Source organism: Antennarius striatus, chromosome 6 (assembly GCF_040054535.1).
Source record: "Antennarius striatus isolate MH-2024 chromosome 6, ASM4005453v1, whole genome shotgun sequence".
Taxonomy (NCBI): domain Eukaryota; kingdom Metazoa; phylum Chordata; class Actinopteri; order Lophiiformes; family Antennariidae; genus Antennarius; species Antennarius striatus.
This window is the reverse complement of record NC_090781.1, coordinates 6,201,742-6,228,159: the sequence shown is the minus strand read 5'-3', so window position 1 is coordinate 6,228,159 and position 26,418 is coordinate 6,201,742. Positions and strand designations below refer to the sequence as shown.

The 26,418-nt window shown below is 41.8% G+C and overlaps 2 protein-coding genes across 6 annotated transcripts; one reads left to right on the top strand and one right to left on the bottom strand.

Moving 5' to 3' along the window:
* Nucleotides 1-127: 127 nt before the first annotated feature.
* On the top strand, nucleotides 128-15,834 carry mre11a (MRE11 homolog A, double strand break repair nuclease). 4 transcript variants are annotated; one of them, XM_068317773.1, is made up of 20 exons: nucleotides 128-665; nucleotides 931-1,025; nucleotides 1,173-1,333; nucleotides 1,415-1,502; nucleotides 2,024-2,165; nucleotides 2,254-2,368; nucleotides 3,874-4,059; nucleotides 4,151-4,322; nucleotides 4,407-4,487; nucleotides 4,577-4,706; nucleotides 4,807-4,907; nucleotides 4,994-5,164; nucleotides 5,240-5,299; nucleotides 5,383-5,563; nucleotides 5,910-5,996; nucleotides 6,414-6,475; nucleotides 6,567-6,628; nucleotides 6,761-6,857; nucleotides 15,268-15,303; nucleotides 15,451-15,834. In XM_068317773.1, exons 1-20 carry the CDS (start codon nucleotides 413-415, stop codon nucleotides 15,490-15,492), a joined length of 2,322 nt encoding a protein of 773 aa, XP_068173874.1. In that variant the 5' UTR covers nucleotides 128-412; the 3' UTR covers nucleotides 15,493-15,834. The 4 variants fall into 4 exon arrangements, with proteins under 4 accessions (XP_068173874.1, XP_068173875.1, XP_068173876.1 ...); XM_068317775.1 differs by having other exon boundaries at nucleotides 496-665; nucleotides 893-1,025; XM_068317774.1 differs by lacking the exon at nucleotides 15,268-15,303.
* Nucleotides 15,835-16,269: 435 nt separating this feature from the next.
* Nucleotides 16,270-25,244, bottom strand: tmprss4a (transmembrane serine protease 4a). Of its 2 annotated transcripts, none has more exons than XM_068317685.1 (13): nucleotides 24,823-25,244; nucleotides 20,868-20,922; nucleotides 20,614-20,757; nucleotides 20,256-20,408; nucleotides 20,034-20,160; nucleotides 19,836-19,955; nucleotides 19,139-19,182; nucleotides 18,806-18,968; nucleotides 18,553-18,719; nucleotides 18,256-18,351; nucleotides 18,030-18,172; nucleotides 17,674-17,826; nucleotides 16,270-17,422 (listed from the first exon to the last, which is right to left on the bottom strand). In XM_068317685.1, exons 1-13 carry the CDS (start codon nucleotides 24,826-24,828, stop codon nucleotides 17,411-17,413), a joined length of 1,383 nt encoding a protein of 460 aa, XP_068173786.1. In that variant the 5' UTR covers nucleotides 24,829-25,244; the 3' UTR covers nucleotides 16,270-17,410. The 2 variants fall into 2 exon arrangements, with proteins under 2 accessions (XP_068173786.1, XP_068173787.1); XM_068317686.1 differs by having other exon boundaries at nucleotides 19,139-19,179.
* Nucleotides 25,245-26,418: the final 1,174 nt, after the last annotated feature.

Sequence of the window (26,418 nt, the reverse complement as noted above, 5' to 3'; positions counted from 1 at the left end):
TTTAGAACGCCAAATATTCAATGTGGAACTACAATAACCACTAGCCATCAGAAAGGGGCGGGGAAAACCTTTGCAAGACTTGCCGGGAGTTTTAGCAAACGTTCCAAGTCTATAGAGGTGGGTTTGCTAGCAATTCGCGACATGTTTATATCGTACACGACTAATACTTACTAGACTAACTAAATAAGTAAATAAACCTTTTCTGTACACATGAAGGAACGTTTGACCGAATCGGTGTCTTAGTATTACTTCCTGTTAGTTAATTAATTACACGCACCCATAGGGTTTCTTGCTAAAATGAAAGTTAAATCATCACACTGTTCTAATAATGTATTATGCAGTAAAATATTGCAATTGACTTTTACTTAACATGCTATTTGCTAAATAGTTAAATTGGTTAAATGTATATATAATGATTCCAGGACACGCTAAATGCAATAATTTGGAGGTCATTAGATTTAGTGTATTTTTGCGTTATTTTCAGAAATTCGTTGGCAACATCTGTAATCCCTTATTGTATTTTTTTTTATATTTCCGTAGCATCTCTGAGACGGAGAGGTTTGATAAAATAACTTTTTTTCTGCAGGAAAGCGTTGAGAGCCTACCTGAGAGCTGTGAACAAAGTTGTCATCTCCCCACGCCAAAATGTCCTCAGCGAAAGCCTTGTAAGTTTTCAAATTTTTATTTTAAAGCTGAATATGCTGCAGCTGTGTCTTTTGTTATTAAGATAGTTCCTGCATTTATAATAAATAATAAATAACATTCTTCTAGATAAACCAAAATACAGTCTAACATTAAGGTGGATTCAGGTTTAGAATAATACAGTATAACATAATACTTGTGTTACATTTTCAATAAATTTTGTCTTTTTTTGTTTTTGTTTATTTGTCAGGGATGATGATGACACTTTCAGGATTCTGATCGCTACAGATATTCACCTTGGCTACCTTGAGAGGGATGCTATTCGTGGAAATGACTCGTACAACACGCTAAATGAGATCCTGAATATCGCCAAGACACAGCAGGTATGAGCATATTATTAAACATGAATGTGCATGAGGATCATATGTTTATTTTGGCTGTTGATCAGATTTATTTATATCTGTCTTCTTGAATAGCATCACCAGTTTCCACCTAATCTTTTTTTTCTTCTTCTATTTATTTTCTTGCAGGTCGATTTCATTCTGCTGGGTGGTGACTTGTTCCACGACAACAAGCCATCACGTCGGTCCCTTCACACCTGCACAACCATGTTACGGCAATACTGCATGGGCGACTCGCCCATACATTTCAATATCCTCAGTGATCAGACTGTCAACTTCAACACTACCCAGTCAGTCCTGCTGTTTTAATGTGGCCAATCTTGTAAAATGATGCTGAATAAATGTTACGTCAATGCTGATTTGTATTATAGGTTCCCCTGGGTTAATTATCAGGATGAAAATCTGAACATATCGATTCCTGTGTTCAGTATCCATGGTAACCACGATGACCCAACTGGGGTGAGTTGTCCCAGTTACTCGTGGTTAATTAATGTTGCAGGACCACCCTGAAAAATGAAATTCCACAATATAACGATGAACTATTGATTTGATTGTTTACGGTAATTTAAATGTTCATGAACCCTTCTCATACTGATATTAAACCACCGTCTATCTGTATTACCTTTTCCCACTCTCTTATCGACTGTTTAAAACACTTGAAAGAAATTACTTTTATTACACTTTAATTAAAGTGTTACTTTAATAAACGGAAGTGCGCTGTGTTCAGCGAGTCTCAAAACGCAGCATACACACAGAGGCTGTTAGCCAATAGAATGTGCGTATGGTATCACATGACTATCTACTAAAAATCCGTAATGTAGTAAAGCAGTGCATCTTGAAGTGTGAATAAGTACTGTACTGTAATCCAAAATTAGAGGAGGCAAAATTATAACATTATACGGAACTATTTGTTTCTGTGTGTGCCTGTTTAATCACTCTTATGAAATAATTTATCTTCATGGCATGCATTCTTTATTCAGGCTGAAGGTTTGTGTGCTTTGGATTTACTAAGTGCCTCTGGATTGGTCAATCACTTCGGCCACTCACACTCAGTAGAGAGGATTGAGATCAGTCCCATTCTCATGCAGAAAGGCAATACCAAACTGGCTTTATATGGCCTCGGTAAGTGTGTGTATTCTGTGTGATAATTGTCTACATTGTTCTCGGACCAATGGAAACAGTGATCACTGTTTGTTTCTGTGTGTTTAAGGCTCAATTCCAGATGAACGATTGTACAGGATGTTTGTCAATAATCAGGTGATGATGCTTCGTCCCAAAGAAGACCAGGATGAGTGGTTTAACCTCTTTGCCATTCACCAAAACAGGTGTGTGCATGCATGTGCTTGTTGTTGGAAGATCATGTATTATTAAGGGAAAGTTGGTCTAATTTAAACGTGTGTAATGTTTGGACTGTTATAGTGTGTGATTCTGTATCTCAGACTGAAGCAGTGATTTATTAGCAGAGTAAATAACTAATTGACACCTATTAATAATGATTAATACATGTTGGGTCTATCGTGAGCAATTTTGATAATAAAATTACTAGCGGGAACCCGTGGAAATTCCACAATAAAACAATAATATCAGACTTAATACTAAATATATAAAAAGAATAAATAGCTACCTTGTTCTATGGAGCAAGATAGATAGTTAATAATCACTGGGAACGGCATTCGTCTATTTATTTGATAACTAATGATAGACACCTTTGGTTGATAGGCTTTAACACACTGAATGTATAGCATACTTTTTGTACACCCCACCTTTCTTTTTCGTGGCGATTTTCCTTTTGTGCTTGGCATTCATTGGCTCTGGCTAAATAGTACTTCTCTTTTTGTGACGCAATCCTTTCCTCTCTTTCAGTCGGAGTTTCACTCAGAATTCGTTGCCGTTGTCTGTCTCGTTCCTGCTGTTTGGACTCTTTGCTCAAAAACATGGAAATTGTTGGAACAGTTATGACACTCTAAAATTATGAGGTCCTTGTATAGTTATTTTTCTCCTAACATAGCAGATGCCTTACACCATATCGTTCATATCGTGATTCCTTCTGGCAGATGCGCCGTGATTGGTTGGGCGCTTGCTTGACAGGTAGTGGGTGGAGTTGGTGACTGTGTGACAACGTGATTTTCAAGTGAGCTTATTCAAATATACACATGGGGAGATTCTTAATGAGTAAAAAAAGTCCATTAGAAATTTAAGATTGTTATATTTAATAATTTTTGGGCTAACATGTTAAACTGTGGGTCCGAGCAAAATAATGCTTAAATTAATTAATATAATTGTTGAAAGTAAAGTAAATAAATAAGGTGAATAAATACGACATACCACACTGGAATCAAACATCAACTTCTGTTAAAATGTTTGTTCTAACTCAGTTACTTGAGTTGCTGTTTCTGATGAAGTTTGCCTTGTTCTATTGCGAGTAAATGGCGGCTGATCTTCAGTGGAGAGGTGTAGTGGTTGAAAGAAAAGTGACCACTGGAGTGTCCAGTGGTTCTCCTCCAATTGTAGGAGAAAAATGTATGACCATAGGTGTAACTGCAGCATTGCCACCTGGGAGATGGAGACTCATGCAGTCCAGTTGTGCGGTGATTCTGGCCTTATCAAGCTTTTATATGAATGTGTAAGAGCCTTCATAGGCCTCTGTGAAGAAGAGTGGGCCGTTGTATGTTCCTAGCCTTTGAACGTTTGACCCAAAATACATTTTATTTGTTATTTTACAAAGTCAATCCCATTTTGTCATTGAGGAATTAAACTGCTATGTTTTCTTAGTTTACATCCTGTTTGTTTCATTGTCATGTATTTTATGTCTCTTATTATTTCCTTGTAGGAGTAAGCATGGACCCACTAACTACATCCCTGAGCAGTTCCTTGATGAATTTCTTGACCTTGTGGTGTGGGGTCATGAACATGAGTGTTTGATAACACCAACCAGAAATGAACAACGGCTCTTTTACGTGACACAGCCAGGCAGCTCTATTGCCACCTCCCTGTCCCCTGGAGAAGCCACCAAAAAGTACAAGCAGACGTTCACACAGCTTAATGATGGTCTCCACTTTCAGTATGTTGCAAAATGATGACTTAGCCAATTTTGTGTGTGTATCCAGGCACATAGGCCTGCTGAAGGTGAAAGGTCGTAAAATGAACCTGCAAAAAATCCCCTTAAAGAGTGTACGTCAGTTCTTCATCCAGGATGTGGTTCTGGCTGACCACCAAGACCTCTTCACACCTGGGACACCACAATTCATAAAGAAAGTGGAGAACTTCTGCCACGCGAAGGTAACACCTAAAGCCACCATTGATCATTCACCTTCTGCTCCAGAATCTAAATTTCCTTATATCTTTCCTTTTGTCATTCTGTAGGTCACAGAGATGATAGAAGAGGCTGAAAGAGAAAGACTTGGCTGTCCAGAGACCCCGGAGAAGCCTCTTATTCGCCTGAGGGTAAGGCTTAAACACACACTGCAGCTACATACAGTACGGTCCCAGAATTAATCCACAGACAAACACATCCCCTTCACTGCCTCTCCCAGGTGGACTACAGTGGAGGTTTTGAGACGTTCAACACCTCTCGTTTCTGCCAGACGTATGTGAACCTTGTGGCCAATCCAAAAGATATCATTCACTTTCTGAGACGGCGTGAGCAAAATGCGAACGTCAAAGGTCTGAGATGAACCAAATGCTAAGCTATGGGTCTACAGTACCAGATATACTGTAGATTGGCTCACAGTCTGTTGTGTGTGTTTGTCTTTGGGCCTTTCAGATGAGGTTAATGTTGACTACAGCAAATTGGTGAAAACCACAGCAGTTGAGGGATTGAGAGTGGAACACCTGGTTAAACAGTACTTTGAGGCAGCCGAGCAGGTATGACACAGGCTGATTCATATACTAAAAATAAGTACTGAGTAAGTAACACTAATTTTCTACTATTTGCATTCTTGTCTTCACAGACGGTGCAGTTGTCTCTTCTGAGTGAACAGGGTATGGGAAAGGCCATTCAGGAGTTTGTTGACAAAGATGAGAAAGAAGCCATTGAGGAGCTCATCAATTACCAGTTAGAGAAGACACAGCGCCACCTCCAGGCCAGAGGTGTCAGTACAGAGCAGGATATAGACACAGAGGTGGGACTCCTTGGAATGCAGAGTGGATGAAGTTGATGCTGTATATTATTCTAATAGTTGGTGTTACATTTTCAGATCCAGCGATTTCGAGACTCCAAGAAGAATACAGCTGAGGAAGAGAAAGAAATCAGTGAAGTAAGTTATGTTTCAAAAGTTTTGTAGTATCGTAGTGGTAGCTGTCTTTGTCTAGTTGTGCGAGTCTTGTTTATGATTCTCAGGCTATGAACAGAGCCAAAGCTATCCGTGTGGAACGTGGAGGTATTGGTGGAGATATGGAAATACCTGATGGCTTTGCTGATGTTAATATGGACTCTGATGAAGGCTCAAACCTGTCGCCTCCACCAACCCGAGGCAGAGGACGTGGTGGCAGGGGACGAGGTGGGCGTGGAAGGGGGCAAGGTGAGCCATCATATTCCCTGACACAAATATGAAGTGACATAGTGGAGCAGAGGGAAGTAAACCGTTTAAAACCGCATATACCATGGCATCTTTGGACATTTAATAGACAAGACCTGCAGGATAAAGCATTTACTTGAAGTCTCATTGAAATTTGGAACAGGTCAAAATTGATTTGTTTTATGCCACAATTGCACACAAATCTTTGCTCTTTTTAGATGTCAGTGAGATCCTTTAACTAAAAAATCATAAAAGTGTAACAACAAAAAAATATAGATGGTAATTTTCCAGTAATCAGCTATTTAATTCAACTTGATCAATTCTGTGAATCCTTCACATGTCCATCCAGGTGCGACAGCCACTGAACCAAAGTCAGCAGGGCGGGGTCGTTCCCAGAGATCCTCAGGAACTGCTCAAAGCAGAAGTATCATGCATGGTAGGAGAGTCCCTGGATGTTATTGTGTGTGTTTTAAGAGGGAGTCTCCTCGTGAGGCAAGCGATGTACAGTTTTTCTTGCATCTGTTAGTGTCCCAGCCATTTTGTGACAAAAAAATGTCATAATTGGACACTTTATAGAGAAATGACAAAAAGATGAAACAAGTTGAAAATCACAATATTTTTATTTGAGCTCAGGAACAAATACTCTGAAAAATAGATTATAGAGTTTTTCTGCAGACATTTCACTCTCCTGTCTCTATTTTTTTTTTAATAAAAAAGAAAATGGTGCAAATGGAAAAGAGTTGACAGCAAAAAAATGAAGCAAGAGACGTCCAGTGTGAACACATTTTACCATGGTATGAAATTGTCAAGCTCCTCCTTTCCCTCCCCTTCATCCTTACATCTTATTCCTCAGCTTTTCAAGCTGCATCTCAGAGATCGTCTAGGGCTCGAGCGACAACATCTTATGTCGATGAAGTAAGTCAAATGTCGAAAAACATTCAAACAGTTACATTAAACATTTGAGTTGTACTTTCTTCAACCTTACTTCATCCTGGTCAATCTCCAGGTGACCATTGATGACTCTGATGAAGATGTACCTGTAAGCAAATCTACCAGAGCCCCCCCCAGGTATAGTAGAAATAAAATGTAGTAAAAGGAACAATGCCAAGTGGATGTTTGCACTGTGCAAATATAGAGCGTTCACATCGTAATAATGATTTACATTTTACAATCGTGAGTTTTTTCCCTTGTTTACCACAGAGCAACATCGTCTTCATCCTTCAATAAATACAGCTCACAGAGCCAGAGTCAGTCATCCAGAGGAGTTGCTTTTGATGACAGTGATGGTGATGATGAGGTAAAGAGATAAATTGGTGCAATATACTGATAGTTAATGCTGCATTTCTGACAGTACATTAATCCATCGCTTATTTGCGCTTCAAGATGCGTGGCTTCACTGCATCGTGGATTTTTAGTTTGTATTCACATGATACCGTAAGCGCATGCTATTGGCTGACAGTGAGACTCACGGTTTCTCCTGCAACTTTTCTTTTATACAAAAGTGTTTTAAACAGTCTGTGATAACTCGTGTTGTTCTGTAGTATGTGTGTATATGCCTGTGAGCTGGGCTAGAGCTAGGGCTTAGGGTAGTTGACGAAGCCACTGTGGCTCTTTGTAAAAGGAATTAGCAAAGCTATGTGTATTGATATGTGAATATAGTGGTGCAGTGCACGGACGGCCAACGCTCGTCGCGAGGGGGCGTTAGGGAGTTACCCCTCATGGGGGGTCTGGGGGGCCTTCCCCAGGAAATTTTTTAGAAAATGCGATTGTTTTCCTGCATTCTGGTGCATTCTGAGGGCAAAATCTTCCGTTCAGTTTACCTACAAAAATACACTAAAGTCAACAGTTCAAGCTTAACTATCTTTATCTCTATCCTACTTTATTCAGGTATAAATGTGAGATTCAACAACTGAAAACTTGCATTCACTATGTGAAGATACACTCATACAAAATGTTACTCAATGTTTACTTGTAAGTTTTACTTGGACTAGAAGACATATTTAACTTTGACCACCAACACCATTGGTATGTCATAGTTTAGTTGGTTTTTTTTAAATTTGATAAGGTGAATACACATTTACATGCTTCACTTGTTGTTCCTGCTGGTCATAGGGATCAAAAGTCTAAGACTATAAAAAAGTATTGATAATATCTTTCATTGACCTTCTGATCGGTCTGTCACCACTCCTACCCCCTCTCAGCATTCACCATTTGTTGTTCAATTAGAATTTTAACACAAACTCTATTATATAACACTGGATTCTTAATTTCTTTCGATTGATCATCCTTGCCCTCTCGTACACCAATTCCCGGGTTTAGCTTGTAAAAATAGAATCTTTTTGTTTTTCATTGGACGAGAGGCGGTCATGACGAGTGAATATTTAATAACCGGGAGCGTTTGGGTCACTTCGGCTATGTTTGTTGGCATGCTTCGGCTATTTCCGTCGCCATGCTTTGGCTATTTCCGTCGGCTATTTCCGTCGCCATGCTTCGGCTATTTCCGTCGGCATGCTTCGGCTATTTCCGTCGGCTATTTCCGCCGGCATGCGCTGACGGAAATAGCGGCGCTATCGAGAGAAAAAGTTTGTTATTGCTCGGGGATTTTGCGAGTCAAAAAAACGTTGTAAGTTTCGGCCTTCTCCTAAAAATAAGAACGCCACTGTGGCTACACAAGCTAAAAACCTTGTAGCCAATCTGGAATTCACACGCCTATGGCGACGTGGCGAATGGCTAGCGCAAGCCTAGCTGAATTGGCCTACGTCTGTGTGTTCTGTGGTACCCGGGGTAAGCTTGCCAGGCAAGCACAGAATAGGACTGCCGTTTCCTTACCATGCAAGTTGTAAAAGGCAACTAAGGAGGGTTGGGTACAGGGCAAAAAACAGTGAATCTATGGAAGCTACAAAGCCAACCCCCCTTCTATCGACAAAGACCATAAACATCGGAACATGGAGTGTGAGGACCATGTACAAGACGGGAAAAACATGTCAAGTAGCCGCAGAGATGAAGAGCTACAACCTCACACTGCTTGGAATCATTACAGAAGAATCATTACAGCATCCCTCAGAAAAAGATCAAGATAAATAAGAACCAGTTCTGGGACAGACTAAAAAGTGTCATGGCCACTAAAAAGTGTCATGGCCCATGAGGATATTGACCTCTTTCCAGAGAAAGAGGTCAATATCCTCATGGGCAATCTTAATGCCATGATCGGACAAAACAACACCAGATATGAAGAAGTTATGGGAAGACTGGGTGTGATGAATGAGTACGGCGAGAGATTTGCAGACTTCTGCGCAGTGAACAACCTGGTCATTGGTGGCAGCATTTTCCCCCACAGAAGAATACACAAAGTTACCTGGGTATCACCGAACCTAGTTACTGAGAACCAGATTGACCACATCTGCATGGCCAAGAAATTCAGGAGGTCCCTACAGGATGTAAGGGTTAAAAGAGGAGCAGACGTCACATCTGATCACCACCTGCTAGTAACCAGGCAGAAGCTGAAGAAGAACTGGATGGAAACAACAACAAAGAGACAGAAGTACGTCAGCCTGCTGAAAGATTTTAAGATCAGAGAATTCAAATTGTCTCTCACAAGTAAGTACCAAGTGCTACAGGAACTTCTTGAAAATGCCATTGAGAACCAGTGGCAGAGGGTGAAAGAGACACTTACATCTACTTGCCAAGGAGTAGTAGGCTACAAGAAGCACCAACAAATGGAATGGATATTGGCTGACACACTACGCAAGACCCAAGAGAGGAAGCAGAAGAAGGCAGCAGTGAACAACAGTAGGACAAGAGCAGCAAAGGCCAAAGCACAAGAAGACTTCACAAAAGCAAACAAAGAAGTGAAAAAGAGCGCTAGAACAGACAACTGCAAGTACATTAATAGTCTGGCAGAGGAGGCAGAAGAAGCAGCAGCCAGTAACAATATGAAGCAGCTGTACGACACACCAAGAAACTGTCAGGGAAGTATAGCAGGCCTGAACAACCAGTCAGAGACAAGGAGGCGCAATCATCGAGGGAACAGAGCGGCAACCACATAGATGGGCAGAGCACTTTGAAGAGCTCCTAAACAGACCTGTCTCCCCAAATCCACCAGACATCGTACCAGCAGACACAGACCTAGATATCAACTGTGAAAAACCAACCAGGGAAGAGATTAGGAGGGCTACGTCATCAAGCTACCCAAGAAAAGAGACCTCAGCAACTGCTCCAACTACAGAGGAATAACGCTTCTGTCAGTGCCTGGAAAAATCTTCAATAGGATCCTTCTTGAGAGAATAAAAGCTGCCGTGGACCTCGGAGACCAGCTAGCTGGATTTCGCCAGAACAGATCATGCATTGACCAGATCGCCACTTTGCATATTATTGTTGAGCAATCTTTAGAGTGGAACACCTCGCTGTGTCACGTGAGGCGGAATATGGACCCAAGTGCAGGACACCAAAAGCAAATCTTCCATCCATGATTTATTAACAAACTTAAAAAATTATCCAAACAGACAAGAAACTCAAAATCAGGAAAGACTACCAGGAACCAAACAAACCAGCACTGAGCTCTCACGGAGCCAGGCTTAAAAAGCCTTATGGTCATGAGCACCAAAGCAAGTTCAGGTGTGATAATCAGACAGGCTGTGTGGATGAGTCTCAGGTGTGGAGAGGACCAACAGGTGTGGAGCCGTGGCTCCACCCACAAGCTTGGCCTCCCCCTGCCACACACCAGCACTGCCACGCCGAACCGTGACAGTACCCCCCCCTCAAGGGACGGCCCCCGACGTCCCATAACTGGTCCCAGGGAGGGTCAGGAACAGGAGCAGGAGCAGACTTGGGTGCAGGAACAGGAGCAGGCTCGGGTGCCGGAACAGGGGCAGGCTCGGGTGCCGGAACAGGGGCAGCCTCGGGTGCCGGAACAGGGGCAGGCTCGGGTGCCGGAACAGGGGCAGGCTCGGGTGCCGGAACAGGGGCAGGCTCGGGTGCCGGAACAGGAGCAGACTCGGGTGCCGGAACAGGAGCAGACTCGGGTGCCGGAACAGGAGCAGACTCGGGTGCCGGAACAGGAGCAGACTCGAGGCGGGGTTCAGGAACAGGATCAGACTCGAGGCAGGGAGCAGGAGCAGACTCGAGGTGGGGAGCAGGAGCAGGATCAGACTCGAGGCGGGGAGCAGGAGCAGGATCAGACTCGAGGCGGGGTTCAGGAGCAGGATCAGACTCGAGGCGGGGTTCAGGAACAGGAGCAGACTCGAGGCAGGGTTCAGGAACAGGAGCAGACTCAGATGCAGGAACAGACTCGAGCGTGGGGACGGGAACAGGCTGAGGTCGGGGTGCGGGGACGGGAACTGGCTCTGGAAAAGGCTCGGGGACCAGCAATGCAGGTGGAACTGGAATTCCAGTGCGAGCTGACAACCACTTTAAGGCGGCAATTCCCCGCTGCTTCAACTCTGCAGCCCGTTCCGGATCCAAAGGCTCCTTCCTCGCCAGGACAGCACGAAGGTCAGTGCCCGCTGGGTCCAGAGTAGGCTGGTTCGTACTGTCACATGAGGCGGCATATGGACCCAAGTGCAGGACACCAAAAGCAAATCTTCCATCCATGATTTATTAACAAACTTGAAAAATTCTCCAGACAGACAAGAAACTCAAAATCAGGAAAGACTACCAGGAACCAAACATGAGCAAACGAACCAGCACTGAGCTCTCATGGAGCCAGGCTTAAAAAGCCTTATCGTCATTAGCACCAAAGCAAGTTCAGGTGTGATAATCAGACAGGCTGTGTGGATGAGTCTCAGGTGTGGAGAGGACCAACAGGTGTGGAGCCGTGGCTCCACCCACAAGCTTGGTCTCCCCCTTCCACACACCAGCACTGCCACGCCGAACCGTGACACGCTGTACATCAACTTTGTTGACTATGAGAAGGATTTCGATAGAGTGGATCGCATTACTCTCTGGAAGATGCTACATCATTACGGAGTGCCATCCAAGGTGGTCACCCTAATTAGGAATTCCAAACGGGGAATGACGTGCCGAGTGGTCCATGGAGGTCAACTGACAGACAGCTTCAGCGTGAAGACGGGAGTCAGACAAGGCTGCCTTTTGTCACCTTTCCTCTTCCTTCTGATGATTGACTGAACCATGAAGACAACAGCAGACAGAAGAAACGGGATTCAGTGGACACTGTTTGACCAGCTGTTAGACTTTGCTGACGACTTGGCCCTGTTTTCCCACAATCACCAGCAGATGCAGGATAAGACAACAGAGCTGGCAGCCACGTCATCAGAAGTTGCAATCAAGATTCATGAAGACAAGACCAAGATCTTTAAGATCAATACAACAAGCGAGGACCCAGTCATGCTTCATGGGAGCGAGCTGGAAGAGGTAGAAATTTTCATATACTTTGACAGCATCATTAACAGACGGGGCGGCACAGATGTAGACGTCAGAGCAAGAATGGGCAAAGCGAGGACAGCATACTTGCAGCTTAAAAACATCTGGAATTCCATAGTAGTGTGAACTCGCACAAAAATCAGGCTGTTCAACTCCAACGCCAAGTCAGTACTTTATGGAGCAGAGACATGGAGAATTACAATAACCACCATCAAGAAAGTGCAGACCTTCATCTATAGCTGCCTGAGAAGGATCCTCCAGATACACTGGCCTGACACCATCAGCAACGCAGACCTGTGGCAGCAAACCAACCAGCGGCCAGCTGACGAGGAGATCAGGCACAGAAGATGGAGATGGATTGGGCGCACTCTGAGGAAGCCGCCCAACACCATCACAAGGCAGGCACTGAAGTTTAATCCACAAGGGAAACAAAAGAGAGAAATGCAAAGAAACACCTGGCACCGTGAACTCAATGCTGACATGAAGAGGATGGGAAAGACCTGGAATCAGCTTGAAAGAGTCGCACAGGACAGAGTAATCTGGCGTACTGTTGTCGATGGCCTATGCTCCAGGGGGAGCGAGGGGCTTAGATAGATAGATAGATGCTATTGGCTGACAGCGAGACTCACGGTTCCTCCTGCAGCTTTTCTTTAATACAAAAGTGTTTTTCAACAGTCTATGATAACCCGTGTTGTTCCGGTGTGTGTGTGTGTGTGTGTGTGTGTGTGTGTGTGTGTGTGTGTGTGTGTGTGTGTGTGTGTGTTGCCCTGAGTTGGCCTAGGTCTGTGTGTTCAGCATGTGTTCGCGAGACTGAGAAGGGGGTGTGAGAGCGAGGATGAGAGTGCGAGTGGGATATCGTTGTCATTTCTTGTTTGTTCCTTGTTAAGGCTGGGCGCCAAGTAAAGACTGTTCAGGGAATATTGTGTGCGTCATCCTTGCCCACTATAAGAAACACAATTATTGATATATATACACGTCTACAAGAGTGTGGGGAAAGGTAATACAGATATACATTAAGGTGGTTTAATATATTAATAATTAATTAATTAATTAATAATAATTAATATATATTAAGTATGGGGAGGGTTCATAAATGTTTAAATTGCCGTAAATAATGAAATACAGTATTTTCCGCACAATAAGGCACACTGGATTGTAAGGCGCACCTTTAATGAATTGTCCATCCATCCATCCATCTTCCACCGCTTATCCGGAATCGGGTCACGGGGGCAGCAGCTTCAACAGGGAGCCCCAAACTTCCCTTTCCCCGGCCACATCCACCAGCTCTGACTGGGGGATCCCAAGGCGTTCCCAGGCCAGTGTTGAGATATAATCCCTCCACCTGGTCCTGGGTCTTTTCCGAGATCTCCTCCCAGCTGGACGTGCCAGAAACACCTCCCTAGGGAGGCGTCCCGGAGGCATCCGCTCCAGATGCCCAAACCACCTCAACTGACTCCTTTCCACGCGAAGGAGCAGTGGCTCTACTCTGAGCCCCTCGCGAACAGCAGTGTTTCTCACCTTATCTCTAAGGGAGACACCAGCTATCCACCTGAGAAAGCCCATTTCAGCCGCTTGTATCCTCGATCTCGTTCTTTCGGTCATGACCCATCGCTCATGACCATAGGTGAGGGTAGGAACGAAGATTGAATGGCAGATAGAGAGCTTTGCCTCTCGGCTTAGCTCCCTCTTTGTGAAAACAGTGCGGTAAAGCGACTGCAATACCGCTCCTGCTGCCCCAATTCTCCGTCCAATCTCACACTTCATTGTTCCCTCACTCGTGAACAGGACCCCGAGATACTTAAACTCCTTCACTTGTTGAAGGACCTCATTCCCCACTTGGAGAAGGCATTCCACCAGTTTCCTGCTGAGGACCATGGCCTCAGATTTGGAGGTGCTAATCCTCATCCCCGCCGCTTCCCACTCGGCTGCAAACCGGACCAGTGAGAGCTGCAGGTCACAGGCTGATGACGCAAACAGGATCACATGATCTGCAAAAAGCAGCGATGCAATCCTCAGGCCACCAAACTGTAAAGCCTCCTCACCACGACTACGCCTCGATATCCTGTCCATGAAAATCACAAACAGAATTGGTGATAAAGCGCAGCCTTGGCGAAGGCCAACAGCTACTCGGAACAAGTTTGACTTACTGCCGAGAACCCAAACGCAGCTCTCACTTTGGGCGTACAGGGATTGGATGGCCCTGAGGAGAGGCCCCCTCACCCCATACTCCCGCAGTACTTCCCACAGTATATCCCTGGGGACACGATCATATGCCTTCTCCAAGTCCACAAAACACATGTAGACTGGATGGGCATACTCCCAAGCCCCCTCTAGGATCCCTGTGAGGGTAAAAAGCTGGTCCGTTGTTCCACGACCAGGACGGAACCCACATTGTTCCTCCTCAATCTGAGGCTCGACAATCGGCCGGACCCTCCTTTCCAGCACCTTGGAGTAAACTTTCCCAGGGAGGCTGAGGAGTGTGATGCACACACCCTCTGGTCCCCCTTTTTAAAAAGAGGAACCACCACCCGAGTCTGCCACTCTTTCGGCACTGTCCCAGACTTCCACGCAATGTTAAAGAGGCGTGTCATCCACGACAGCCCCTCAACACCCAGAGCCTTCATTATTTCCAGGAGAATCTCATCAACAGTCAGTCAGTGGGAACAGGGACAATTATTTCCTGATCTGAAGTTCCAAGCAGATATTTAAGCTCCGACATTCGCCTTCGTTTATTAATTATTGTTTCGATCGATTGGTAGTCCAGTTGGAGGTGAGAGGCAGTTATTTGCTCCTGTGTGTCCTAAACAATTTTTTATCCAGTTTTTAATGTCAGGATGCTAATTAACTGGCAAATGTGACGCTGTTTTACTCATAGAACTGACTTTAACGTCGGTGTCTCACCTCTGTGAATCTCACAGCACGTCACTGCCAGACAGAATACACAAGCCTAAATGCACCCCCCTGTCCCCCCGTAACGTGTTGTTTCAGGTATCAACTACATTTCCAAATTAATTGCAGCACAGTAGACACCTTTGTCTAGCAGTGACTCTGCTCTTGAAATTTCAGAAAAGGCTGGAAGTTCCGCTTTAAGGGTCTTTCATTCACCTTTATGCCAGTTTCTCTGTGTGTTTCCGCAAACCAATAAAATGGACCGTCACTAGAATCAAGATTACAGCACTGACACTCGACAAAAGCATTTTTTAGACCAATTAAGTTTAAAGTGGGTTATTTCCAGCGCCACAGCGGTTAGGAAATACTGAGATTAGTCAGTCAGTCAAACTTTATTAATAGAATCATTGAAAATTCCCTGTTTTGTTATGTTTTCGTAGCCGGTCTCAGCAGGCTGTTCAGCCGTCAGACAGCAGGTCAGTGAGAGGCGGGACTTGCTTTAACCGCAAGTAACGAGGGATTACTACAGTCTGTCTCACATGTTTTTTTTGTAATTGCTTTCCAAAATCTTTATGATCGTAATTTAAGATTTTCCTGAACAATGTTTTATCTGTTTCATACAGGATAACCCATTCAAAGGCCCCGGAAGAACATCACGGAGATAATTGATTATTATGCATGTATGTAATGTAATGTTAACTTTCATTTTCCAAAACATCCTGTAAATATTAAACTAAATAAGCTTCTTCAACAATGTTCTGAAGGACTTTAAATTATGCATCTGCTTTCTCAAAACTCAACAGTTCCAATTTTTGGGTAATAGGTGACTGATTAAGATAAATCTATCCGTATGGTTTTGAGGAAAGGAACCTGTTTTTTCAACCACACATGGAAGCTTCCACCTGAACATGTCAAATGATGGATAGTATTGATCCATGTTGGGTTCTATCAGTGGCTTTTGTACTCTGTTATGCAAGAAGTATTAAATGTGTTTTCATATAAAATCATCCGTCTCTTTGTGTTCCCTTTGTTCAGTTATTGCTAGTATCCTGCTGTGGTTGCTAAGTCATGAAATTAACCTCGCAGAAGAAGTTGCAGCACAACATCATAACACTGCCTTTCTGATTCTCACAGTAAAATATTCTGATTTGCTGTCACTAAACAGCTAATTTTTCTTGAAGAAAATGTTATTTCCTCAACTTTCTAGTTGAATATGCTTAAGTTGAACCTCAATGATGTAAGGTGATGAAAATCATCCTTTAGATAGTTCTTAAAACATATTGTAAAAAGTAACATCGTTTACTCTGTTGTTTTCTCTGGGTTGTTGTGGTTACAACGATAACATTGGCTCAGACAAGAACAAATTTAGTTTTCAGAACAAACTTACAAAATACAAAATGAAAAGAAAATAACACTTGTCAAAGTCAAAGAAGAATGTCTTTATATATTTACAATTATTGATATATAACAAGTCTATACAATGAACAATATTGACACTATATCAGCCACTGTAGCATTTACAGTAACACATAAACCTTAAGAGACATTTCAGTGTCTGACTATTTTACAGTACCATACAGTAAAATCAATATTATTTAATAAAACTGTCAGCTTACATATGCTGACATAGTCTAGGTCTCTATAGAGCAGAGAGTGAAAATAAAAATAACAGGTTGAAGTTAGAAAGCACTTTGGAAAGCACTTTCTTTAGTTACAAGTAGATTCATTACATCTTTTTGGCACACATTTACATCCTCTGCTCTCTAGTGTAACGCTTAGTTAATCATAACGTAAAATGTTTGACAATGATTGGGTTTCCTGAACACACTGGATTTATGATATTACTTTGAAACTGTGGAGCTAACATAAACACAACAGCATGATTTGACTTAGACTCCAAAGTGCTTTTGAGACTTAGAACTTGAATCGTTGGACAGTTAACTCAAGTACTTCTCACATTCTACTTAAAGTGCTCATGCAAGTTAGTCTATGGCATGTAGACAATACACTGTAAAAAGGTACATTTGCCCTTTGATATGGAAAGATACCAGATTGACTGACTGAGAACTATAAAAGATTTAACCTTTGGACTCCAGACATCTACCTACTTTAAAATAGCACAGGTTTATCATGTCTGTCAGCTTCATATGATCCCTCACATTTCACAATGAAAAGGGATATCATATCAAATAGAGTTTACCAGTCATTCTGGTCTTACAACAATTTGAACACATTACTACATCATTTCAGTGCTGCTGGTTAAATAATCTCTTTCCATTGATAGTTTTGAAGCTTTAAATTTCCCCACTTCATTTCTATAAATTCTAAAACTTGACACACACACAAAGACATTTGTCTCCTGAAATAAGCACCTGAAAGAGTTTGTTTGCACATGTGTGGTGTTTTTACCTAGGGAATTTAAAAATTGTCTGTACTGCAGCTGAGGTTGATTCTTCAGAATTCTTCTCTGTCTGAAATCTCCAATCAACCACATCAGAACTCAAGTCTTCTTGTAGTTTCCCAGATGGTCTACACTAGAGTGGACTACAGTCTTTTAATTGCTGCTCATCGTAATGTAGGAAATCAGGAGTGTTTCTGGAGGGATAGACATAAAATGATTAGGATCTCATATTGTCATATTTTCTGTTTTATCTAGTAAGTGTTCTGTTAAATAAAACTAGTGACACTACTAGAGTTATTTGCTTCCATTTTCTATCGAGCTACCTATCAACAGATATTAATTGCAATTATCTCATCTACAATCCATTTTAATCAAAATTTTACACTACTGCTACTAGTAGGAAAATTAACTTTTCTGTACTAACACAGAGACATCTGTATTGTACCTCAATGGCTGTATAAATCCAGTTTAGCATCTCCTCAACATTGCAGTAGACCCCTGGTCTCCTTTCCCTGGCACAGCCAACGCCCCAGCTCACCACTCCCACCAGCCGCCATTTAGATGCGATGAAGTGTACCAAAGGACCTCCACTGTCCCCCTGGAATTCACAAGAGAACACAAACATTTTTAAAGTACATTCATATCCAAACAACTTACGACAACATCACTACTGAATACAGTGTATTTTAAAAAGTAGCACTAATAGAAAGAAATAAGAAGAAAGATATTAACCTAAATTATAATTAGGAGTCCAATTTAATACAAGTGTCTTCTTTAACAGTGTTATCAGTGATCTGTTACCTGACAGGCATCAACTTTCCCATCCAGGAAACCTGCGCAGATCATCCTTGGGGTTATGGAATTACCAAACACTGTGGGGCTGGAGCATTTTGATTGTTCAATCAAAGGGACGGAGGCCTTCTGGAGTGAAGGAGAAATTTTACCTGTAAGCAGGACATGAAGTGTTTAGATGATAGAAGTTACTGGAGCAAAGTTGGCTTTTATAGTTCAAACTGTAGTGCATCACCATTTTCCTCCAGGTACCCCCACCCTGTCACAGTCAACGTGGTGCCAGCAGAAAGGCCAAGGGCTTTAGGAGGCAGACAGACAGGTCTACTGCTCTCTAAAAGACAGGAGCAGTGCATTCATTGTGGACATTTTTGTCCTTTTTTGGATTTTTTCATAGCATTGTCAGTTAAACGTCTTAATAATTGACTGGGGTTGAGATTGAGAGAGACTGAAGGTGTATCCTGTTTTAACTGAGCTCAGCTCCAAATTTGTTTGCGTCTTCAAATAAAATATAAAAAATAGAGTTAAATCTGACCTGTGACACTGATCAGGCTGCTGAGTCTCATCAGTGCTATATCATAGTCATTAGTAGCTGGATTGTAGTCCCCGTTCAGTATGATCCTGTCCACACTAGAACCTCCCAGTGTGCCCATGTATGTCTGGCCCGACACCACCTTCCAGCGAGTCAGCTCCTTTTTACTGCTGCAGTGTTCAAAACGAGTGGACGGAGGAAATGTAAGCATGTCTGTCACAAAGGGAAGTCTATCATGTATGGATACTTCACTAACCCAGCAAAGCAGTGGGCGGCGGTGACAACCCAACGTGGAGACACCAGCGAGCCTCCACATACATGATGGCCTCCTTGCTGCAGGCTAACCTGCCAGGGCCAGTCTTCGATGAAAGCGTCTGTGCCCCCGACAATACGGTCCTGCGTTCCCACCTGTCCACAATCTGATAAACAAAAGTGTCCTGTTATTTCAAGTCATTTTTACATTTCTTTTAGAATAAAGATGATGTAAGATAAGTATATATTGAAAAAAACACCCAACCCAAGCTCTAACTTTACATCTTTAAAAGGCTTTAACAAATTTAATGGATGTGGTCCCTTCTGTAAAACTCACCTGAGCAGGATAGGGATACCACAGATCTGGATCTACAAGCACTGCTGTTGAGAAAATATATTTGCAAATAAACAAATGACCACATGGCAAAACAAAAAAGTCAGATGTTGACCTAACTTCACCCTGATGCTGTTCTGCCCTTTACCCAAATTGCTACATTCCGCTTCAAAGCGGTGATGTCTTGTAATTATCAGCGCCCGTCTGTCTTTAAGTTAGTCCACCAGATATCTTCGCAACCATTGCAGATAGAAAGATGAAACAAAAAGCCTATTACTCAGGCAGCAAAGGGGACAAAAATGAGATGATGACCTTGACCTTCAGAAAACTAGGTCAAGGTCAAATTTTAACTTTTGTACACTAAAAAACTGGATAAGATAAAAAGACAAGGGAGAAGGCCATAGATCAAAGCTATTGCTTTGATCTATGAAAGTAGGTCAGAGCACTAGCTTTGATCTTTCACCGATACAGGTAGGTCAGGGTAAAATTCTGAATTCAGGGGTGTTGCAGTCTCTGACTGCATTGGTTCTTGTTTGACTTGTTTTTTCCCTTTTATAAATCCATCTTTGTGACCCTTACATAACACATTTTAACATACACCCAGTACATGCTTTGACAGATCCATATAGCGATGAAAGTAATTGTGCAGAAAACAGTTTCCTATTCAACAAAGAGAATTGAGGATTGTTGTCATCCTCACCGGTCAAGAGTGGCCTGATGTATTGGTATGGAGGTGGTACCAGTTCTAACAGCTGTGAATGGTCCAGCTTTCAGTGATGGAATTAATATGTCTACTGGAACACTGGCGCTTCGAGGGTTGCTGTGAGTACAGAAAAATTCTGATGTAAGATATCATTTAAATTTTCACTGCAGTTTATCCATTTAGGCTGTAACTCACTGTGTGTATCCCAGTTGTTTGCAAGCTGTCTGTGTGTGCTGCTGTGTCCAGTCATCATGACACACAGTCCGCCAGCCTGAGCCAGGACTGTACACCTGTAGAACTTGGCGAACTGATGTGAGACGTACTACAAGGAGGAGTGATGAGGAGAAGAAGAAAATTAGTTATGTTTTCTATTTTTTCTGCCTGTGATGACTAACCAGTGCATTGGATTCACCTGACCTGGAAAAGTAGTATTCACGGTAAAGCTGGACACACAAGTAAGTTCATCCTCTCCTTGAGGACAGTCCTTTTCCCCATCACAGGTAAGGTCCAATGAGATGAACTTCACAGAACGCGTGCAGAAGAAATACTTGCTGTCAACCAGCTTCTTAACTGCATGGAAAGAAAGTGAGTCGTTGGAGAAGGGCAGGAAAATGGACCTGAAGTAGAGCATTTTTTCAGATGGGCAGATGAATGAGTTTCACACAACCCTGTAATGACTTTACATTTTTACAAAATACGTGTCCCTACTGCTTTTGGACTGTGGTGTATACACATGTTCTTGAAGGATGAAAGTAACGTCAATTTTGTCACTCACTGAAGTATCCTGCAGTCACAAGTATACCCAATATCACTACAGCTGTCAGGATAGACAGCAACACTTTTTTCCTCCCAGATGCCTTGTCTTTTTGGGTTTTTGGAGCTGTCATCGGCCTTCTGCGGCGGCCTGGCTTTGGAATAACTAAGAGGATGACAGAGAAAAAGACATAACAGTTGAAACAATTAAAAAAGATGAAAAACATAAAGTGCACTAAATATACAGTATTAAACTTGAAACCCACAGATTCATACCTTGCTTCCTGGGATTCAGTGGTCTAATGCTTTCCTCAGGCACCTGAACAGCCGCCTGTTGACGTAATTACAAGACATTTTGGACAGGGGTTAAGACAACAATGCACACTAGACAGCTAGATGAAAAAAAGGCAGTTTTTATATAAAAGTAGCGCTAGTAATAGCATAATGGATGGATGGATGGATGGATGGATAGGCGGGCAGGTGGGCAGGTCTGCCCGCCTATCTATCTATCTATCTATCTAGCTATCTATCTATCTATCTATCTATCTATCTATCTATCTATCTATCTATCTATCTATCTATCTATCTATCTATCTGTCTATCTGTCTATCTGTCTATCTGTCTATCTGTCTATCTATCTATCTATCTATCTATCTATCTATCTATCTATCTATCTATCTATCCGGACGGACGGACGGACGGACAGACAGACAGACTTTAATGATCCCAAACTGGGAGATTCAATATTATTTATTTGCATGTCTTTTTTTTTTGTTTCACTACGAACAGGAGTCATTTATGTAATACCAGAAATATCCAAAAATAGGACCCACAAAGTATTATGGATAATGCGCATGTAGAACATTGTGCGCCAGTGTCCTTTGTCACATTAATCTCATGTGCTTCAGTCACTCTGGTCCAAAAAGCACCAACAAGCCAATATCAGTCAGACCCTACCTCATAAATGACTCTGAATGTAAAGCAATTTTTGTGGGGTAGTATGGCAAGCTTTACTAGGACTCCAAGTCCTCCATTCACATGTAACTAATATTGTAAAGACTGTAAGGTTGTGTATGATAGGGTGAGTGGGTTGGTTTCCTGTTAACCATAGAAAGGTTCAAACCAGTGACGTGCGGTCAGGGGAGGCAGGTGAGGCCGTGCCACCTGCCATCCCGAAAGAAAAAAAATTAAAAATGGAAGAAATATATTAAATGATTATATTTATCCAGTGATGCGTATTACCATTTAACATCACCAATTCGAGGTTATTTTCACTCAAAATCGCTGAATTTTCACATATACCGCTGAAATACGGAGAAGAGACCTGCGGTGAGGCACCAGCCAGCTGTGCCAGATCCACCCTTGGCAATGATCAGCTGTGTGTGAATTATTCAATTGTTTGTTTATCAGATGCGATATATTGTTTTTGAAATGCTGTCATTGCAGACGCAAAGATTTTTATCTAAGGTTTAGAATATTGTTTTTGCTATTGTGGGATGTGTTAACATTCATGAATAATAAAAAAAACAATCCATATTTTTTTTGGGTGGTATAGCTTGTTTCTTAAGAAAATGTAAGCATTGTGATAATATGATCAATGACTGCATATTGTGTGAAAGCAACATGAAATGTGTGATGGTATGGCCACAAAAGACCGATGCTGTGCTAATTGTGTTTACAGTTTTGAAAATGTGGCTACTGTTTGGACAAATGTTTGAAAAAAACTAATAGGATGAGGTACTGGAATTTGGGAAATCAAGCTTGAGATCCTGGAATTTGGGAAATTCATATGAATTATCCTGTGCTGAAACATAATACAATGCCACTTCCTAAAAAAAGCTGGAACGTCAACAAAACATGTGTTTGCCAAGAGCGGTTTGTGTTGTCAAGCCTTTTTTATCTAGCAACACCATGTTTTACAAAAGGTGAACTTCAACACACGCTTGCCTTTTTTTTTTTTTTGGAGGACGCCTCTTCCATATCCCATCTTGATGAAAAATACCACTACCATCCTGGGACCTGTCCTAACATTTTTTATACATGTTGTTAAATTCATAATGAACATAAAATGTAAAAAAAAAAAACCCTAAAAAAGCTAAATCTAAAAACTTATATATACATATATCACAAATACTGTAGTTTTCTGTAATGCTTTGAATCAATAGTAGGAAGCTCATTTAGCTGTGGTTAACTTACATGTTCAACAGAGAATCTTTTTCTATATTTATTACAGTGAGAACAATAGTCAATGCGACTGTTTGGTGTCCCCTCCCCAATAAACACAAGAACCAAGAAAATAGTTTCAGCTCTACAGGGGCCAAGAATGTTGCTTTGCACCTTCTCTGAATACACTGTTTCGCCAAAACAGTTTAATCCGAACCTCCCTGGGCCAATCTCAACACTATTTCATGCACCATGCGGTATTCATACGACCATTTTCCAGTTTGAAGCATAACGCCTGCATATATCAGAGCAATGTGGGATGTGCTGTACACAAAATGTGTCTGTCTCAGGTTTCTCTCTTTTGAAATAAGGCATGTTTCACTTGTATGTATTAAGCCCTGGAGCATTTTGGTACGTAACATGGGTGTAACTGTCACTTGTATTGAGAATACTGTGTACTTTCCGTGTACTTTCACTTTATATAACTGGGTGTCAGAGGATTACGAGATGACCCCTCATCTCAGTTTCGCCCAAAGAATGAAGAGTTATTCTTTACTTGTGTAATTTTTTTTTTGAAGGTCATGTTACATTGATGCTGTACAGAACATTTCATGGAGCCTAAAGGAATCAGATTGATGAAAATGCATGATCAGGACCCCTCAGTGGAAGCTAATAATTAAACTTGAGACATTCTTGAAAACATACTCAGAGGAAATATATTAACAATCACCAGTGCCAAATCTCAATGAAACATACGAAAGCTAGGAGGATAATGCATTGTGTGAGAGAAGATTTAGTGCAGGAGTACTATAATCCAATCTAGGAAGCCAGTTGGACGACTAATAGGTTAAAACACATTCATGCACCTGAGAACAAAATAAATAGATAGATAGATACTTTATTAATCCCATACGACCTGATGAACCTGACAAGTTCCATTTTTGTTTGTTATATTTTTAACTATGACAGTGCGGCGACAATGCTTACTACGAAACTGGGAAATGCCGTTGTTGGTTCATTACCTTGACAAACCAGAGATTTCATAACAATCATGTGTCGTGATTCAATCTTTCCTTCATCTCTGCTTTGATTTAACTTGGTTTCTGTCTGGATCTGGCTGACCCAACAGTGAGGGCTGACTCCTGCCAGTTAACCCAGCTGTGGAGAAAGCTGCTCCAGAACAAAAGCATAACTGGGTCATCTTTAAAAGATAAAAAAAAAAAACCCCATGACATTATAAAGCCTTTGTTGAGACAAGGTGTTCTGCTAGTTGTCTCTCAGCCCTGTTGGATTATGTTCCTCTGAACTGAACTGTTCACAAAAGGGCTTGTGAAATACGTGGGATATGTTGAAGGAGATTCAACCAATGGAGAAATCTACAGTAGAGCAGTGCCAGCCTCTCGTTTACATATTGAGATGCACAAATAATTCAGTTTAGATTTCAATTAAAGTCGATTCAAGTCACTTTAGATTCACTTTAGAATAGAGTGTGACTGTAACTGTAGAGGCATGTTGTGTGTTACAATCAATACACTGCAGGAAAATACTCAAAATACATAAAGAATAGAAAGTATAAAGAAAAGGTAAACATTTTTATTGAAGGGAACTAAATATTGCTATCTAGGTTTAACAAACTCAAAATTCTTTCCACTATGAAAACAGACAACATTTGCTGCAAAGTGAAATAAACTTTACAACTTCAATAAAGTTAACTTATGTACCTTAGCTAAACTGGTATGAACCTATTCCTATTTACACCAGAAAAACACCTTTGATCATACTGAATAAAGAGCAGGTGACTTATACAGTAGAGTATTAGCTACAACCACTGGATATGAGGCTAGTAAGATGCAAACAGCTTCTCTGTACCTATTATAACAGCTGTTAGAAGGTGGAAGGCACAAACCAGTTCACCACAAGAAAGCAAACACAGATTAACATTATAATGTCTTTGTACTATATGATAACAAAAACCTTTCCAGAAGTGAATGATAATGATGTTCAGAAAAGCTCTCTCATACAAACCAGTGACCTCGCCCCTAAGTAAGTTAACCCCAGTTGTACTCACCCACATGATGTAGTCGTCTTTATTGTGTGTTTTCTGGTAAGGCCCAGACGTGCCTCATCCAACACGGACCACACACTACTTTTTCTTCCCGGAGGGGCGACTCTAAAGTAACCCGCTGTCTAGCGCCTGTTCTTTGTCCTATTCCTCTCGACCTTCCCTTTCCTCTTGCTTCAACTACAAACTCTGGTCTGATTGTCTCTTGTGCTCACTTGTTCTTTTCTTTCTCTGGCTGTGTAACTGAATCCTTTTTGAAGGGGGTGCTGTCTTGCCCCTTGTTTGAAAACTCACGGCTGTAATGAAGACTTCTGGTCTTTAGCTTTGTGTTCCAAACCCCTGCTTGTTCAGAGACTTGTTTTTAAATGACCAAGCCCTGCTGACAAAACAAAAGTAAACCAGGAAACTGACGCTTGAACCCTGCCCTCGCCTTTTCGCTGTTATTTTCTATCTCTTCTTACCTGCGTGCACTTTCCAGTTTTGTCCCTCCTCCCACACATCCCTCCCACTCTAAACTTACATACCGTCTTTTTTTTTGCCCCTATTTTTGTCATCTCATTCATCAGTTTCCCTACAGGGGTTATAGCCTCTCAAATTTGGCAATACTTTTGAACTACATGTAGAAACAGGACTTTTTGTGAATAAGTAGGCAGACACACACTTAAACACAGAGAAGACAGAAACACATTAGCAGTGAAGTATGTGTGCAGTAAGATGCCCTGAGGCAAAGGTGAGTCTCCTGTTTTAACAGTTGGGGCAGAAGGCAGTTGCAGTCAGGCAGGTGATCCTGTTCAATAGTGATGCATCAGCACTTTCGTTACAGATAAACACCTGGTGATATGTAAGCACATTCAAACAATGGCAATGTTTATATGCAGATGCTTAGAAGTAGTTATGTTTAACTTGTATTTCAGCATGTTAGAATGCTTTTAAATAACACTTATGTCAAAGTGCAACAGATAAAATGGATGTTAGTGATGTGGGATTTCAGTCATGATCCAAATTGTGTTTGACAAATTAAAAATCGACACGATAATTGTGAATTCAAATTAATTGCGAGGGCAATTGCTTCACTATGGCAATTGCTGCATTTAAATAAAAACGGCTTCAGTGGTAGGAATTCAATCCTACATTGGAATCCGTGAATAAGATACTTAATCCCAACTTGTTCCCTGGGTGTTAGAAGGGATGCCCAACAAGCTTCACGTATGGATTGAATGCAGAGAACAAATTTCACAACATTGTATGCAATTTTACTATGTATAATCGTATGTGACAATAAAGTTAATTTTTTTTACATAAAGAATGTCTCTGTAATAAATCAGAGAATCAACAAAATCACAAGCATTCTCTGAAAATATGAATATCAAAAACATTTAGTGCAATCTTGGGTGGCAGTGACTCAGTGGTAGAGCAGGTGGTAGAGCGGGTCCTCCAATGTTGCAAGATTGGCAGTTTGATTCCCTCCCCCGCCCAAAAACACCCGGAGTGTGAGCTGACAGTGGGAGGTGTCAGGTCACTTCGGAGCACTGCCGAGGTGCCCTTGAGACACCCCCCTAACAAGCTACTCATTTGTAGCGCACCAAAAAGTTGTTTGCTTTA